This window comes from Thermobia domestica, chromosome 7, assembly GCF_964235325.1.
Source record: "Thermobia domestica chromosome 7, izTheDome1.hap1.1, whole genome shotgun sequence".
Taxonomy (NCBI): domain Eukaryota; kingdom Metazoa; phylum Arthropoda; class Insecta; order Zygentoma; family Lepismatidae; genus Thermobia; species Thermobia domestica.
In genome coordinates, this window is record NC_137460.1 from 150,589,724 (window position 1) to 150,607,304 (window position 17,581).

Consider the following 17,581-nt stretch of genomic DNA (forward strand, 5'->3'; position numbering starts at 1 on the left):
TCTTCAAGTTCCTTAATTTTAGCTTTCAAAAAATCGCGTTTCTTTGTTCTAAAAGTTTTGGAAGTTTCCCGCCTGATATCTGCGAAATTTTGTGTAGTTATTTCATTCGGATTTTGTAGCCACCGTAATTTTGCCTGTTTTCTCTTCTCTGCTCGTTTAATGCATTCTTGGTCGAACCATGGTTTGTTCCTACGTATTTCCGCGTGTCCCAATTTTTCTATTGCTGAACTTTTAATGCTATCTGTAATTTCAATCCAAGTATCCTCAACACTAGTGCATTCCGAGTCTTCTAAAACCGAGAATCTATTCGAAACTTCAATCTGGTATTCCTTTCTTACATGGCTCTCTTCTAATTTCTTTAAATTAAATCTCTCCGTTTTCGGACATTGAATATTACCTTTATTGAACGATAATCTCTCCCGTATTATCGCTACTACCAGGTAGTGATCAGTGTCACAATCAGCCCCTCTAAACGACCGGACGTCAATTATGCTAGATTGTCTTCTTCTATCTACTAAAACGTGATCAATTTGATTATGCGTTTTTCCGTCTGGTGATGTCCAAGTGTATTTATGAACGTCGCGATGTGGGAATTTTGTACTCTTCACGATTAGGTTTTTGGATGTTGCAAAGTTCACGAGTCTAACACCGTTGTCATTACTTTCCTTATGCAAACTTTCGTTCCCTATAATCGGTTTGAAAATATCCTCTCGTCCTACCTTCGCATTGAAATCCCCTAATAGAATCTTCATATGGTATCGCGGGAGTTGGTCAAATATCCGTTCCACTTCTTCGTAAAAACTATCCTTTATATCGTCACCCTTATCTTCAGTTGGAGCATGTACATTTAAAACAATAATATCACACCACCGTCCCTTAATAGTAATAAAAGAAAGTCTGTCAGTAACAAATTCAACCCGTTTAATTGCTGGTAATATTCGTTTGTGAACGAAAAACCCTGTTCCTAACTGGTGATTTTTATTTCCTTCCCCGTAAAAGAACGTAAAATTTCCGGAATTCTCAGATCCATTTCCTTCCCACCTAACTTCCTGAACTCCTACTAGGTCCATCCTGTATTTCTCTAACTCACTCGTAACAGATTTTAACGCGCCTGCCCTATAAAGACTTCTAATATTCCATGTTCCAAATCTCATGTCCATTTTCTTTTGCCGAGGTCGTGCCAAGTTATCAGTCCTTGTCCGAGGCTTTTGTGAATGTTTCTGAACAAGTACCTTTTTTTACAGGATGAGGGTGTTAGCCTTACCCAAACCCCCAAGCTGGAGGACCACTCCTAGTCGGCTGTCCGCGACTGCTTATTCAGTATATTCGCAGCTAACCTCTATATCTAGAGGCCTTCTCCTCGATCCGCAACCTGAGGACGCGCCATGCCGTGGTGACCATGCCCTATAATCAAATTTATTATTATTATTATTATTATTATTATTATTATTATTATTATTATTATTATTATTATTATTATTATTATTATTATTATTATTATTATTATTATTATTATTATTATTATTATTATAGCCCTACCTGTGTAATTTTTAACTTCGTGTCACACTAGTAAAAAGTGTCCACATTTGGCTACATTTCTAGTTGATCTTTTCGTATTAATTTGAGGATGCTGAATCCTATAAACGATGATATTTTTATACATAACCGTCAATGGGGTCATGAAAAAAAAATGACATCAAGGTGAGGATCTTTGAGTACCGCTTGTGAAAATAGTAATAGTGCCTACGCTTGGATACGTTTTTAATTGATCTAGTTATACTGGTTTGAGAACGCCGAATCCATTGGATCTATTTATAAAGATACGCGTCCATAGTGTTCCTAGAAAAGTGATCTCAAATGTGAGATATACGTGGATTGTTCAATACATAAGTTTCGCTAAGCTATAAAATATTTTATTTTCATGGTATATTTGTAAACTATACATACATGTGTGGGTGGTCTCCACATAATTCCCTTGAGATTCAGGCATTTGTCTCACCGTTGCACCAATTCATCCAAACCCTTTGCAGAAAATCAGGGCGTTGGCTATTTAGCACTCTCCTCACATTCGGCTTCACTTCTTCATCTATTTCGAAACGTTCACCTTGCAATGTAGACTAGCAATGTATGGAGAGTGGGGAAGCCATTCCCACTCTAATTCTTCACTATTGTATCTTGTTTACGTACTGAGTGAGGGTGGTCGTCAAGAAGAGACCAGGTCGCTTACGTCGAATTGCATTTCCTTAAAGGAGAGTTCAGGTTCGACATAAACGACCTGGTCTCCTGTCAACTGGTGGTGAAGAAGTGAAGCGGAATGTTCTAAATAGCCAGAGCTGTGATTTTTTTTGCAGAGGGTTTGGAGAAATTAGTGCAACGGTGAGATAAATGCCTGGATCTCAATGGGAATTATATGGAGAAGTGAAGAAGGACCCACCTATATATGTACACTCATGTCCAAAATGATTGTCGCATATATATAACTGTCTTCTTGTAAGAATATAATTTGATAATGATTTAGCAGGGTACTTTTAATAGTGATACTATGTGTATAATAGGGAAATGTATATTTGTGGTAAATTTCATAGGAAAAGAATTATAAATACGAAAATTAGAATGAGTAAAACAAAATGTTGCTAAATGGGCAAGAAAGTTTTATTTTCGTTTTATTGTTCTTATTTACTTTTCTTTTGACATGAAACTTGCCACATACATGTCCTTGTCGATTATACACATACTAACATTATAAGAAATACCGGGTGAAATCGTTATCAAATTATATTCCTACAACAACATATTTATAGACATGCGACAATAATTTTGGACATGAGTGTACATATAGTTTAGAAATGTACACAGCTTAGGGAAACTTATATACTGAACGACCCACATAAATAAATTCAAATATCCCAACTTCGACGTGATTTTTCTCGTAACTCCATGGGCGGATGTCTCAGAATAGTAGCATTGGATTGAGCAAACTCAAATTAGTATAAAAAACGCAATTAGAAACTTATTCAAGTGTGTGCATTTTTTACTAGCGGCATGATCGTTAGTACTTCAGTGCAAAATTAGAAAAAAAAATAATAAAAAAATAAAATTGACAAAGTCGTTGAATATGTATGTCAGAATATAACATTTGTACTAAGTGTTCATTGTATTTATTCTTATATAAAATAAAAGTAAACAAAAAGAATTTGAACTTTATAAAAATTGAAAATCTTACCTTCCAACTTCCATTCGTGTTTAAGTCATTATTCTTACAATATTTCAATCCTCTCTGGAATCATCATAAAATGCAGGCCTACTTCTAGCAGAAATCTATTTTTTGATTACGTTATGTACCGCTGCAAAATCGGTAAATAGAACAATCGGCACCGTCTATTCCTCAGCACGCTTCTGTCAATTCTGTTTGCCTCTTCTAACTTTTTGTACAAACAAACCTGTTCCGTTAAATTCTGTAACTATTTGTTGTGTTCACCGTTGCTAGTTGCTTTCATCTGTTTACTGGGTTGCAAAATTGTGGAGTAAATATCACTTACCCTTTGTACACTCTTGGACTAGAACAACTTTTTTTTTTAATTGAAATTTGCAGTAGTGGATCGTTCAACCTATAAGGAATTTACATTAACAAGAGTATTCCTCGCCATTTTTCAACTGGACACACGAAAAAGTGAGAAACAAAATTCTGAGTAGTGGAAATAACTTTCTTGAGAGTTTCCCAGATCTACTGAGGAAGGTAGCAAAGATTGTTGAAACAGTTTACTGGAAGTAAAATTTATTTATACACAGATTTTTATTTTTTATTTATTTTATTTATTATTTTTTTAAGAAATAGTACATAACCTTAATGGAAAATGGTTGCACATGTTCATCAACATTCTCAATACAATTACTTAGACGTTGCACATGTTCATCAACATTCTCAGTACAATTACTTAGACGTTTCATCATGTTCCTCTGAATTTTCTTCATCATAGTAAAGTTAAATGGAGAGAGGTAATCGTTGCAGTGGTTATGTAATCCCAAAGTTAAACTATGTCCTGAATTTTTACAAGACACATCGCAGCTTTTTTATTCATAATTTCTTATGTAGTGAAGTTCATGAGTGATATCAACTAACAGTGATGCCCATTCCACAGGAAGCGACATTAATCAGAAATCAATGCCTGTTGGTTCCAGACTTCGTCATGAATATACTGTATATATACATATAATTTATTTAAAGAAAAAAATATAAAAAGTATTAATCTACATCAATAGCTTGATTTTCAAGATGTAGTTTGTTATGTATATTCTTAATAGTAAAATATCAACTTCAATGATACAACATTGTGCATAAACTTTGTGAATTTCTTTTTCGTATTGTACCTAATACTTTCTTTTCTCTCAATTTCAGATTATATCAAGAGCTGTGCCTGTATGGAAGTTTGTAGACAAGTTGTTCTTGCTCTCGATGTATCCTTTTCTATTATTGTTTCTTCACAAAATAAGAGTTATTAATAGAAATAACATTCTTGAAATCTACATACTTAATATACAGGGTGACCCATTTTAATCTTTCCATGAAAATATCTCGAAAACGGTTGAACATAAATGAACCGAACAAAAACTCAAATAGGAAATGCCATGGGCTACATCGAATGATGTTATCGCCGTGCCCCCCAGGGCCGCCCTTCATGGATTCCCACGGCCCAACTTCAAAATTTTAAATGTAAACATGGGTTAAGTGATACCTCGTTTGATAGATCTTTAAAAACTAAGAAGTGTTGTGGCAAAAGATTTTTCATATCGGTCACCATATTCAAAATGGCCACTACGAAATAGTGCCTGTATTAGATAAAACGCCCAGTACCACTAATATGAAATGGTTGAACATAACTTAACTGAACAAAACTTTAAAAAGCAAATGCCATGGGGCACATCGAAGGGTGTTATCGCCGTGTCCCTAGGGCCGCTCTTCATGGCGGTCCAAGGCTCAACTTCAAAATTTTAAATAGGAAAATGGGTCGAGTGACGCCTCGTTCGGTAGACCTTTAAAAACTTAAAATCGTTGTGGCATAAGATTTTTCATATGGGTCACTGTATTCAAAATTGCCGCTAAGACATGGTGTCTGTATCAGATAAAACGTCCAGTTCCACTAATATAAAAACGGTTGAACAAAACTTAATCGATCAAAAACTCAAATAGAGAATGCGATGAGGTACATCGAATCGTATTGTCGCGGTGCCCCCAGGACCGTCCTTCATGGGAACCCAGGGCCTAACTTTAAATTTTTAAATGAAAACATGGGTCGAGTGATACCTCGTTCGAGAAATCTTTAAAAACTAAAGAGCGCTGTGGCAAAAGATTGCTCATATGGGTCACCATTTTCAAAATGACCACCAACACATAGTACCTGTATCAAATAAAACGTGCAGTGCCCATTGAATGAAAACAGTTAAAGATAAATGAACAGAACAAGAATTCGAATAGGAAATCACAGAAGGTATTTATCATTCCACGGCTTGAGAACGTAGCAGAAGAGGAAAAGATGATTAGAGTAAAAATGCCATAATGCAAAGGAGGAAATCTAATTCCTAGAAAATTGTCGCTCCAACCTCCCTCCGTAAGTGGGTGAAGCGTGAGCGAATGGTGAAACTGCATTTGAGAACCTTAGTTTCTGCAAACTGAACCTATGCAAGAAAATTATTTTTATAAGAGAGAGATGTCTTGGTAATGAGAAAAAGTAGATAAAATTCGTGTTAAATGGTACCCTCTATTTTTACTGCAGGAAATGATTTGATGAAGAAAATGAATCAACTGAAATGCGAAACAAAATTGTCGAACAATCAGTTTTTAGAACAATGTGTACAAACGTTGGTTTTGTTTAACCATCGTGAGCATAATAGTGATTCGATTCATTTCCTTCTACGTCTTCTTGCATGTCATATCCTTTTTATTCTGTTCATTTATCTTCAACTGTTTTGATATTAATGGTACTGGACGTTTTATTTCATACAGGCACCATGTCTTGCCGGCCATTTTGAAAACGGCGATCCATATGAACAATTTTTTTTGCCACAACGCTGTTTAGTGTTTGAAGATCTATCGAACAAGGTATCACTCCACCCATATTTCGATTTAAAATTTTGAACTTGGGCCATACCCCCATGAAAAGCGGCCCTGGAGGTCACCGCGACATCATTCAACGTTGTCCCCATGGCATTTTTCTGTTTCACTTTTTGTTCTGTTCATGTTCTCCAACCATTTTCATAGTAATAGTACTCGACGTTTTATGACAATACTTCTGAATACTGCATCAATAGCCATAATAGTGCAGCAAGTACTAGTAGTGACATACGAAATTCAAAAGCAGTGGAGAATCAATGGAGCAGATTAGAAAATGAAAATCACATTCTTTATTGGGGTCGCTAAGTATTATACTTATAGACAAACATATATAACACTGCTGAATAAAAGATAAAATCACACATTATTGATAGATATAGCCATATCTAACATGCATAATATGAGAGGAAAGTCCATTGAGGAAGTCATCTCGCTTAACCTAAAGGACATAAACGTAGAACGCTAAACTGATTTTTACATTTCAATAGAGCAAGACAAAGTGGAAAGAGTTCAAAAAAAGTTTACAAAATATATGTATTTCCACCTATAGTTATACCAATATTATTACCAGTACTCCGTATTAGAGATCTTAAACCTAGATGTTTTATCACAAAGAAGAGAACAACGAACTTTAAAATTAATATTAAATTCGATACTGTATTAGAAAACAAATTATACAGTCAACATTTACTAAGTAAGTCTCAGTCAGAGTACCATCTAATGGAATAAGAAGAATAAAAATATTGTGTAGAAATACTACAAAGCACTCTTTTACAAATGCTTTTCTTAGATTATTAAAAAAAAAAAAAAAAAAAAAAAAAAAAAAAAAACAGACGAACAGAATCCTGAAGATTAGGTTTATAATAAAATTTTAATATTTATTATATTTTATTTCTATAATCAACAACTGATACATGGTTTTCTTTCATATATAGTTTATGTATTTATATTTTAATATTAGACAAATACAATCCTGATGATTAGAACTATTTTAGTGCTTTTATTTTATAGTTTTACATGTACCAATGTAAAAAAAAATGTATGATTGTTTTTACACTTTATTTTACTATTGCACTTATGTACTATACTTAGCATTCAGGTTGATACTTTATACTAGTGTTCAGCAGTAATGTATTTAGTTACCTTGTATATTACAGTGCTGTATTTGGCTAACATATCATTCTTAGCACTTTTTGTGTATAAAATATCTCCCTATACTGCCAATCCGAGTTCCCCACTTTGCTATTGCAGCCTTCACTCCCTATAGAAATTCATAAGTTTCCATATTCCACACTTAATAACTTTATTTGAAACCGAAAATGAAATTTCTTTTGCGTTTTGTAAAAAAATAAAGTATTTTTCTTTGACTATGTACCAGAGCACTGGAAGTGGAAGACTTAGGTTCAATGATTTCAAAGACTTGATGTGCAGCTTAAAATATTGGCAGACGACATTTAAAAATCACACAAAAGAAAAGACGGGAATCTTAAAAGCTGAACGACTCAAGGACGCTCTTCTGGAAGTTGGTAAGCAAAATTAAAATGTTAAGAATTACATTTATTATTCTATTGTATTTTGTTTCTTATTGTTCACTATGTTTCGTAGTGGTAATTGAACAATTAAATAGAGAAAATAAATCATTCAACAGAAGGAAAAGAAAATGTAGGATCTTTGGGAAATATGGATCTTTGAACACATTAAACGGATCATTTCCACCTCACAGCTTGTTCCGTCATTTCCACCATGTTAACTTAAATAGTCCTACAGTAGTATTATACAAAACAATCTCAATGCTAATTGTCGCGGACTTAAATTTCGATTTCTGTCGTGTTGGAAGGTTACTCTATCAACGAGCAGCTAGCAGCTCTCAGGTCTTCTGTTTCTGCACTTCAACGTGTAGTAAACTCACGATTTAATGGATCTCGAATCAACAAACTTCGGATTTAACGGACATAATTTGACGCATGTAGCAAAGGTACATAATTAGAAGAAAGAAACTATTGATGCAAAATTTCGATAGATTTGTAAAACACGCGGCGACGGATGGGAATGCAATTGTAATATGACAGTGGTTCGCCATACTTTTCCTTCATCCTTCTAATACGCAGTTGTAATCTTTTAAAATTAATATGGCAGGGTTCCCACATTCTAGAAAATTAGGAAAAGTTAGGGGAAGTCAGGGAAATCATGCATTTTGCGTAAAATGTCATGGAAAGTCAGGCATGACATAATAATATGCCTATATATAAAATTTTATAGTTTCGGAAATATTTAAATTTATTAGTTTTGTTTTACATTGCGTATGAGTAAATTCAAATTCAAATAATAATAATAATAATAATAATAATAATAATAATAATAATAATAATAATAATAATAATAATAATAATAATAACCACGGAATAACCACAATATCTGATAATTATGCATCAATTTCTAAGGAGTGAAACGTTTGGAGTTCTTCTCATCCAAAAATATCACTACTGGTTTCAGCTGGTATAATACTGATAGTTAAAGATCCGATAAGTGGCATTACAATTCCATTCTCCGCGAGGTTTTACCTGAAGTACCTGTGTATTTATAATCAATACAGTAGTATATCCTGGATTTTGTGTCAGTGGAGAGAAACTAATTCTCTCTATGTACTACATTTACTACACTCTTGAATATACTGTTGTGATTGATATTTGAAATTTTTGCTTTAAGTCTTCATGCAACATCAAATTTATGAAGAAGAGGATCTACTGTGAAAGTGCGATCCAAACGATTACCCTGGTTTTCAAAACAAAATAATTCCTCCACTTATCTCAAAATTCAAAAGAGGGAGATGACTGAAATTCAGCTTAAATGTGGAAGAGACTATGTAGATTCAATGTTCCGAAAGCAAATTGTCCTAAAAGGATGGAACATAGTCAAAAAGCTCGAAATATTGACATTAATACCAATGGAAACTCAATGACAAACAAATAATTCCTCCACTTATTTCAAAAACGACAAGGAAGATAGCTGAAATTCAGCTTAAAATAGAGCAGATTATGTAGATTCTACATTCAAGAAATAAATTGTTCTAAAATGGATGGAACATAACAAAGAATTACGAAACACGAACATTAAAGTCAATGGAAAATCAATGAAAAAATGAAGTCGTCCACATATCTTATAAACTATAATGAGATGGCTAATTGAAAGCTTATTGCAAAGACATAATGAAGAGCTTAGAAACGATGGTAAATATGTTCAGAACATTGTCAAAAGTCAACGCGGAAGTTATGTGCTTGAAATATCTCACATCTGGATTCGGAATTTCTAGACTCGATTAGCACGCAACGTGACTTTTGACCTGATCAGGTGACATAGTCTGCTCCTTATGGCAAACCGAATAGGCCATTTACTAATATTGTATTACTTAAATGCAAATTTAAATCCATTATATATAATTAGCGTTATTTTTGGGCTTTCGTTAAATGTGGGAATGTAAGATCGGAGTTAACTATATTTATATTTGAAAAATATTAAAAATCGGCTTGATTTTATATTGATATTAAAGGACGAACATAAATATTAGTTTTTTTTTTTAATTACTAAAGGATATCACGAATATTTTATAATAATACATCTATATAAGCTATTTCAATTTGTATCATCTCTATCATATTAAATTATATAATATATTATTTATACAATTTATGTGTGTTTGAGATTCTCAGGCAGGGGTGTCATTTGGGGAGGGCAGGGGGAGTTACCCCAACTCTGTGTTTGAGAAACACAAGTTTTATACTTAATTGTATACTACCAGCAATATACTAAAGAAAACGTGAAACACTTATGTCAGTGGGTAATCTTGCTCCCTTCCCTCCTTGCAAAATCTAAAATGACCTAATGTTTTCAGCTATGGTGTGATACACAATTCATTTTAACTTTATTTTCTTTTTACGTGTTTTTTGGACTAACGTTGAATCTAAACGGACCACAGTTGGAGGAACACTGAATTCAAGAAAAAAAAAAAAAAAAAAAATCAAAGAAAATAGGATTTGAAACTCAATTCTAGGATTTCAGGTCTATGTTTTAAATCAAATATTATATAGAAGAAAAGAATAAATATTTCTATACATTATTTTGATTATAATGTCTTGTTAATTCTAATTAATTCATATATTTATATATATATATATATATATTTTTTTTTTTTCAGGTTTCCAACTAAGTACAGACGTTCTTTCTATTTTAATTTTGAGGTACATGAGGAAGGATGGCACTCTTCGATTTGGAGATTATGTATCAGCAATTTTACACTTAAGTGTTGCTTTTAGTAAGTACAATAAGATCAATTATTGTATTATGTACATTTACTTCTTCAAGGTTAATATAAACAGCTTATGGTTGGTAACTTACTAGAACATGAAAACTATCTTAAGTAAAAATCCTGAAATAACATGAATTTTGGGTTCTAGTGGCGGCTCTTGAAGAAATCACGTACGTAAATTAAACATGTAATTCTCGAAACTAAGAGAGGAAGCTTATCTAATATTCTGATTCTTGTATATACACTACAATGAATTATGTAAGTTTTTCTTCCCTTAGTTTGTAGAGATAATTTAAACTTTTACCGATGTGACTTTTCTCAAGAGTTGCATCTGGTTAAAACAAGGTTATGTAAAAATTTAATTATATAATATTGAAAGATTCTGAAGAACAGGTATACAAGGTACCAAACCTCTAACACTAAGCTTGCTAAATGTTCCATCCACATTTTCTGCAATTCCTACACTCAAGTATTTAATGTATACATTGTTGCAACGTGAATTATTATGTTTTTTAACATAAATTTTAAACTCCCGCTACCCTCTTACTATACACATTTTGATGAAACTGATATGATGAAAGCCCAGTTTGAGGTAGGTACTGTGTTCAACTGTTCATGTTAATCGGTTCATAAACAAGATTACATTCATTCCAATTAATACACAGACATATGATAGTGTAGAACACATATGCAATAAAGACTGTGTTTTGTACAAACACAGGAGATGTCCGGCACCAAAACTACTAATAAAAAGCTTCCATAACTCAGCAAGTGATAAGTTATGGAAGTTATATTTCAAAACTTTTTTTTTTTTTTTTTTAGTATAAAACAATTCAAGTTTTTATGCTGGGGACATTCGTAAGTCTTATGCATTACTCAACTTACGTGAGGGATCGCTTAAATAAGGTCTTCAATGATCGTTGGATCCGACGTGGCCTCCAACATCCCATAATCTGTCCCCCATTGAATTTTTCTATGGGGATACATAGGATACACGAAGAATAATGTTTAGAGAACTCCAGTACAGGATTTGGTTGAGTTGAGTAGAAGGATTGTTAGTGCTTGTGAAACCATCACACCACAGATGCACCGAAGATGGCGTGAGATAGAATCTCGTTTGGACGTTTGTAGTGTATCACGTGGTGCACATAGGAAGATTTATTGATCAGCATGAAAATTTGTTGAGTTGCCATATGTTTTAACCCTTTCTACTCCTTTGACGTTATTCTCACATCGTGACGTACTATCATTGTTTCATAGTCCATAATAGCAGTGCACTTCATTGAAACTTTTTCTACTCTACTGTGTAGAGCGATAACGGATGAAAAAAAAAATGAGTCGTAATTCAGTTTGTGGCAACGCCATCCAGGCGATGACGTCGCGTTTAAAAGCCAAGCGACTTTAAAAGTGTTTGCAGTGTCATTGTTATTGTTCAGAACTGACTTTCGAAAAAAGGAAAAAAAGGGGAAGGGGGAATGGGTTATATTACATGTTGACAAATACAATCTCAAAGCCAGAAAGGATAAATATATTAGCCCTTCTTCCTCCACCTCACCCTCTTTTATGCGTTTTGTAAACTTTCGCAAGGGAAAATTTTTCTACAAAGTGATAAAGAGCCCATTCACTAGTGAAAGGTGATTTTCTGCTTGCCTAGAGAGTGTTTGTTGATGGAATAGACTTGTGTGACAAAGGAAGTAACTTTTAGTTCTTCGTATCTTGTCAGTGGAGTATTATATCCAGTCCAATATGTATGTTTTATGTCCTATGAAATTTTCCACATTCCAAAAGGACGGAACTATTTTTTTTCTTCGTAACTATAAACGCTACAGCAGTGGAGCTTGGCATGATCATTTAGAATAGAGTAATGCATTTTCGACGAGACATTAGCGGAGCAAAAAATTCACCGGAAGCCGTTGTAGGGGGCCTCGAACTTGTAAAAAGAGATTTTTGGGGTGAATTTTCCCGGATTTCCCCTAATTTACCTTTCCACGTACGTTATGGGAGCCGGGACATAATTCTATCTGAAAGCTAGTTTCATTCTGAAGAAAATACCGTATGAACGAAGAATTTTACATAAATAGTTCTGAAGCAGTAGCTACTGAACTGAAACACTACAATTTCCTTTAAAAAATAAAATAAAAGGGATTAACTGCATTGAAATACACTTATTACTTCTGAGTTATAAAAGTCTTTCATTGGTAATGTTGATGATGGGCACTTTGTATGTATAAGTAAATATTTTTTATTTTATTTTACTCATTTACAAGGGAGTATGCGGATATACTTTCTTATTCGAACTGCTGTATATGTGCATAAAACTTTGAATCTTGACTTGTTTCTTTAAAACTAGTTTGATGGCTAATGTACTTTCCTTTATAACATACTGTTTGAAATTCTACTTTTTTATTTTATTTTATTTTATTTTATTTTTTTATGAGATTACATGATGTAATTTAATACGGTCAAATCTGGCTAAGTAGGACCTGGATAACAGAAACTTCTATTACCAGGAGTCTTGTTCTTCAACAACACCTGTATTAGTGACACATCAGCTATTTCCAACCTGCTAAATAGGAAAGTAGATAAGTGAGATAGCTCTATGACTGAGATTAAGTTAGCGGTTCCTTACGATTCCACTTATCCAGGTTTGACTGCATTAACCACTGACTTGGACTAGTTATGCATGTTACTAAATTTTTGTTTCCGGATATACATATTGATATAATGTTTAAAATTTCTTTTTGCAGATATTTTTGACTCAAGGGATCCTCTACAAAATGGAAATATCAAAATGAATCTCGCAGAAGTAAGTTTATGTTTAATGAAATTCACTTTATGTTAGATTACAAAACTTGTAAACCAAATACCCTTGAGATAGAGCAGCAAGATACCTAGAATATCTTTCGTGTTAGTTTTGGACTTGTTTACTCATGTACAGATATTGAAATGGTACCAACATTTCAGCGAGAGTTGTGAATATTAAGAAAAGGAAACCAAAGAAAAATAGATCATTGAGAATATAAGTAAATAAAAAAATAAAAAACTTCTATATTCTGCATTATGTAACCTGACTATACAAAAATTATGATGGTATTTAATTAATCACCAGTTAAAAAACTCGTTATCTCTTTCAAACCTTACATTTTTTAACCTAGTATTCCACAATAGCAGCCAAGTACCAAGAGTAGTTTTTCTTACAGATGGGAACAACTTTCTCATTCTCAGACCCCTACATGTTGTGGGATGTATGGGAGAAATTCTCTGTCTCTCATACTCACATGCAGTGGAGGTGTGGGAGAATCTCTTTCTCACACACATACAATGGAGAGTATGGTAGGAAATCTCTCTTCCACACACACATACAATTGAAAGTATATGTGCCGTTTGTCTCACACACAATGCAAGGTATAGGAGGTACTATATATATACACAGTGGGAGGTATGGAAGAAAATCTCTTGTAGATATAGTGGGAAGTATGAGAGAGAATCTCTCACAGAAACAGTGAGAAGTATGGAAGAATCTGTCTCTCTCTTTCTGTTTTCTACGGCACAATATAGTGTAAGATATAGGAGAAACTCTCTCACACACATACAGTGGTGGGTATGAAAGAAATTTCCAATCACACACATACAAATGAATAGAAGATATGAAAAAAAAAACACTCTCTTTACACATACAGTGAGAGGTTATTGAAAAAAAAATTATTATGATATATGTACATATGAGAAAGTCTCTCTCTGTTAAACACACATATTCAGTGGCAGGTATGGGAGAAACTTTCTCACATACACATAATCTATTAGAAAGTATAGAAGAAATTCTTACACACACATATAGTGTCTAAGTTGTCAGCACGATGCACTGAGAAAAACATAGGATCATTGCATAAACTGGATTTGTATCCGGATCATAAACAGTGGGTTTCGTCAAGAGTTATTTTCCAATTTTTATTTGTTTTATTGGAAGTGGAAAACTGTTGAAACGTGCTTTCACCAAGAACTGGCCTAGGGGAAAGTTTAGGAAGATGTAGTCTTACAACGAACTTCGTAAAGGAGATTTAAAAATGTACTTTTTTGCATTCAAACATGAACATTTTGTGGAAGAGTTCTTCGATAGACCTTCTCCTTATCCAACAATTTTCAGCTGATGTAATTTGCAGGCAGTTTTCTCATGTCCAAGAAGAACTGTTGTTATCATTTAGGTGAAATTTTATGAAGTACGACAGAAAAGAAATGTACAGTATGTTATACTAAAAGTTTATTCTAAACAATTAAAGTCGGAAACTTATAATCGAAAATGATATTCAATGACTGTTACCTAGAATGCAGAAACGTATTGTAACGTACAAGTAAAATTCTGCTAATAAGTTAAATGGGCACAAGTCTTAAGTATACCGTACATAAAAACATTAAAGAATCAAGAATTACAGAAATTAAAACGGTGAATAAAGCATATTAGAATATGCTGAATCAGCATCGATAATTTTACATTACTTATCTTTACTATTATGTTACTCACATTTATTGATATCAGAAACAATAAAGAGCTCAGTCGTGAGTAAGTGGTTAGTGTACGCGCCTTTGGCGTGGGAAATCCAGGTTCTATTTCTGGCGAGAGCTCGTGTGATTCGGATCCTATGTTAAGTTGTAGGTTCACGTTTCATACAGCCTCACTGCTGAAAGAGACGCTAAACTGAAAATGAAATCAAATACAGTAAAATTGAACTTACTAGAAAGCATTTATATGAGCGCATGTTAAAACTACTTCTCTATAGGAACTACTTATTATATTTGTGCTAATTAGAATCGTATAATTGGTTATAAAAATTAGTATAATCTCTAAATAATAGCACTTTTATTGATCATCCATGCGGGTACAATTGTTCGTTGAAATCTTATTAAATATAATAGTACACCATTGACTATAGAGAAAATAAGAAGATAAAATATTTGACTATTTTTGGATAATTTTTACCTTGTATGTTAAATTTTGTATAATGAAAATTGCTGATTTCTTTCAGATTTATCTTCAGCTAGTTAATAAATTTGAAAACAATACCACATAGAGACAAATTCATAACGATTCTACTGTTATGGTTTTCATTATATGAACTGATTGTATAAGAATTACGATTATATTTGGTTAATTTCTAATTTGACAAAGGAACTCGTTATCTGTTTCAATTCTGAAACTTTTGTGACCCATTATATATGCATGTTTATAGAGATTGCTCGTAGAAATTATAGTTATATAATAATTATTATTATTATTTCTTTCTAGTGGCTAAAATGCTCTCTTACGTGCTGAGAAGTGACAAGAAACAGTTTGAACAAGAACGAAGAAATGGTTGGGAGTTGACTATTTACGAGAACACTTTTAACGGGTTACTGGACGGACAGATGGATCGAGAAACGTGATTGTGTACCGCACACATAAAGCTACTCTGTTTATTTCGTGAGATTTGACAATGAAAGAAAATGCATTTATATAATTTTTACTAGCAAGTGATGCTCAAAAACACATTCTTAACTTTTATCACTATAACATGTATTTCTTTCAATATTTAACAGTATTCATGAGAGAAATAATATATATATTTTGTTTTCTGTATAAAATTGTACATTAGCTTTATATTACTTTGTACAAACACTTTTAATATTAAAAGCAATACTTACAATGTATATATATATTTTCACATAGAATTATTATTGTTAATAAAAGAAACATTGTTTTCTTGCTAAGAAAAAAATGCAGAGCATTGTATATTTTTGTACATAATTTTCTTTTCTGTTTGTTCATGTCAGAAAATAGAAAGAATTCTGCACACTGACTACGATAATTCACCAAATTACTTGTACAATTTTTGAAATAGATTATAGAATAAGCAAAAAGTTGTCTTTCAAAGATGCAGAATTTTTGTTGAAGATTTGTAAATCAGGCCTTTAATATAATATACAAATTTATGTAGTTTTTTTGGTAAACTACTTGAAAGAAACACAATCAAATATAACTGATATGTATTTCTGCATTATGTTTTTTATTTATTTTCATCCTTATTATATACTAGCTGAAATACCCATTCTTCTCATGAGTCAGATAAAATATATATGTAAACAAACTGAACAATGAAAGGAAAAAATATCGATTATTTTTTACTACTTTTACATATCCCGGTAAACGCCTCCTGGTTCGAATTTAAAAAAAAAAAAAAAAAAAAAAACTCTGGCTGCCAGCCGATGGGGGCTGTATTTGGAAGTCAGCGCCTTCTTGAGTATCACCATTCATCTCAGCACCGAGAAAACTATGGATTTGACACTAATATCGGTCATTTTCAATTACTTTTACATGTCTCGGTATCTACCCCCCCCCCCCTTCCCTCTTGCAGGTGGCCCCTGGCCCACATACAATGGTAGCTGCATTTGAAAGTCATCACTAATGGAAGTGTCACCATTGATCTCAGAGACAGCTAAAACTATGAATTTGACACTAGTATCGGCCATTTTCTACTACCTTTACATATCCCAGTAAACGCCCCCCTGAGACCCCCGTGGTTCGAAATTAAAAAAAAAAAATGCTTCGTCTTGCCCTGGGGCCTTGACCAAGGTATCCGTGACCCAAATTTGGTAAATCTCGGTCCACTCGTCTGGTGCCTAGGCCGCACACAGACAGACACATAAACAAACTCTTTTATTTTATTTATATTACAATAGATAAGAACAGGCTGTTCGAATAGACAAGGGGAAGTAGTATGTTTGTTTTTTAAATTTTGTCTCAGCTATCAGTGTTTATTTTTTAAATTATTCTTATTGTTATTTAAAATGGTATCAAGTATCCACCTCAGGCAAGTATGCCATTCACTGAAGTCCCACAGAACAGCGCATCTTTTGTGAGTAACGTGATACGTTACTTCACCGCCTTTCTGCTTGTGTGCGTTGATACGTCCAACTAACAGGACACATTAAGATAATATACTAGTATACGGAACGGTACAGGACTGAACTGTATTCGCAGGTCACAGTGTATATCTACAGAGATGGACCGGTGAGAGAAAGAAAAACAGAACTGTATCGAAAAATAATTCAAGTAGGATTGCAGAAAATCAAGAGTTTGAATTAATATGATTTTAAAAAAAACAGAGGGAGTTTGTAGTTGGAGCGTTGTAAGAAGG

General features: G+C 33.2%; 1 protein-coding gene across 1 annotated transcript in view; it reads left to right on the top strand.

Moving 5' to 3' along the window:
- CalpC (calpain C) overlaps positions 1–16,442 on the top strand; it is a 254,196-nt gene extending 237,754 nt beyond the window's left edge. Inside the window, exons 14-18 of the mRNA XM_081765418.1 lie at positions 4,397–4,455; positions 7,488–7,635; positions 10,302–10,418; positions 13,160–13,218; positions 15,694–16,442. Coding sequence (XP_081621544.1) covers positions 4,397–4,455; positions 7,488–7,635; positions 10,302–10,418; positions 13,160–13,218; positions 15,694–15,720 — 410 coding nt within the window. The 3' untranslated portion in view covers positions 15,721–16,442. The remainder of the gene's footprint in view (positions 1–4,396; positions 4,456–7,487; positions 7,636–10,301; positions 10,419–13,159; positions 13,219–15,693) is intronic.
- Positions 16,443–17,581: the final 1,139 nt, after the last annotated feature.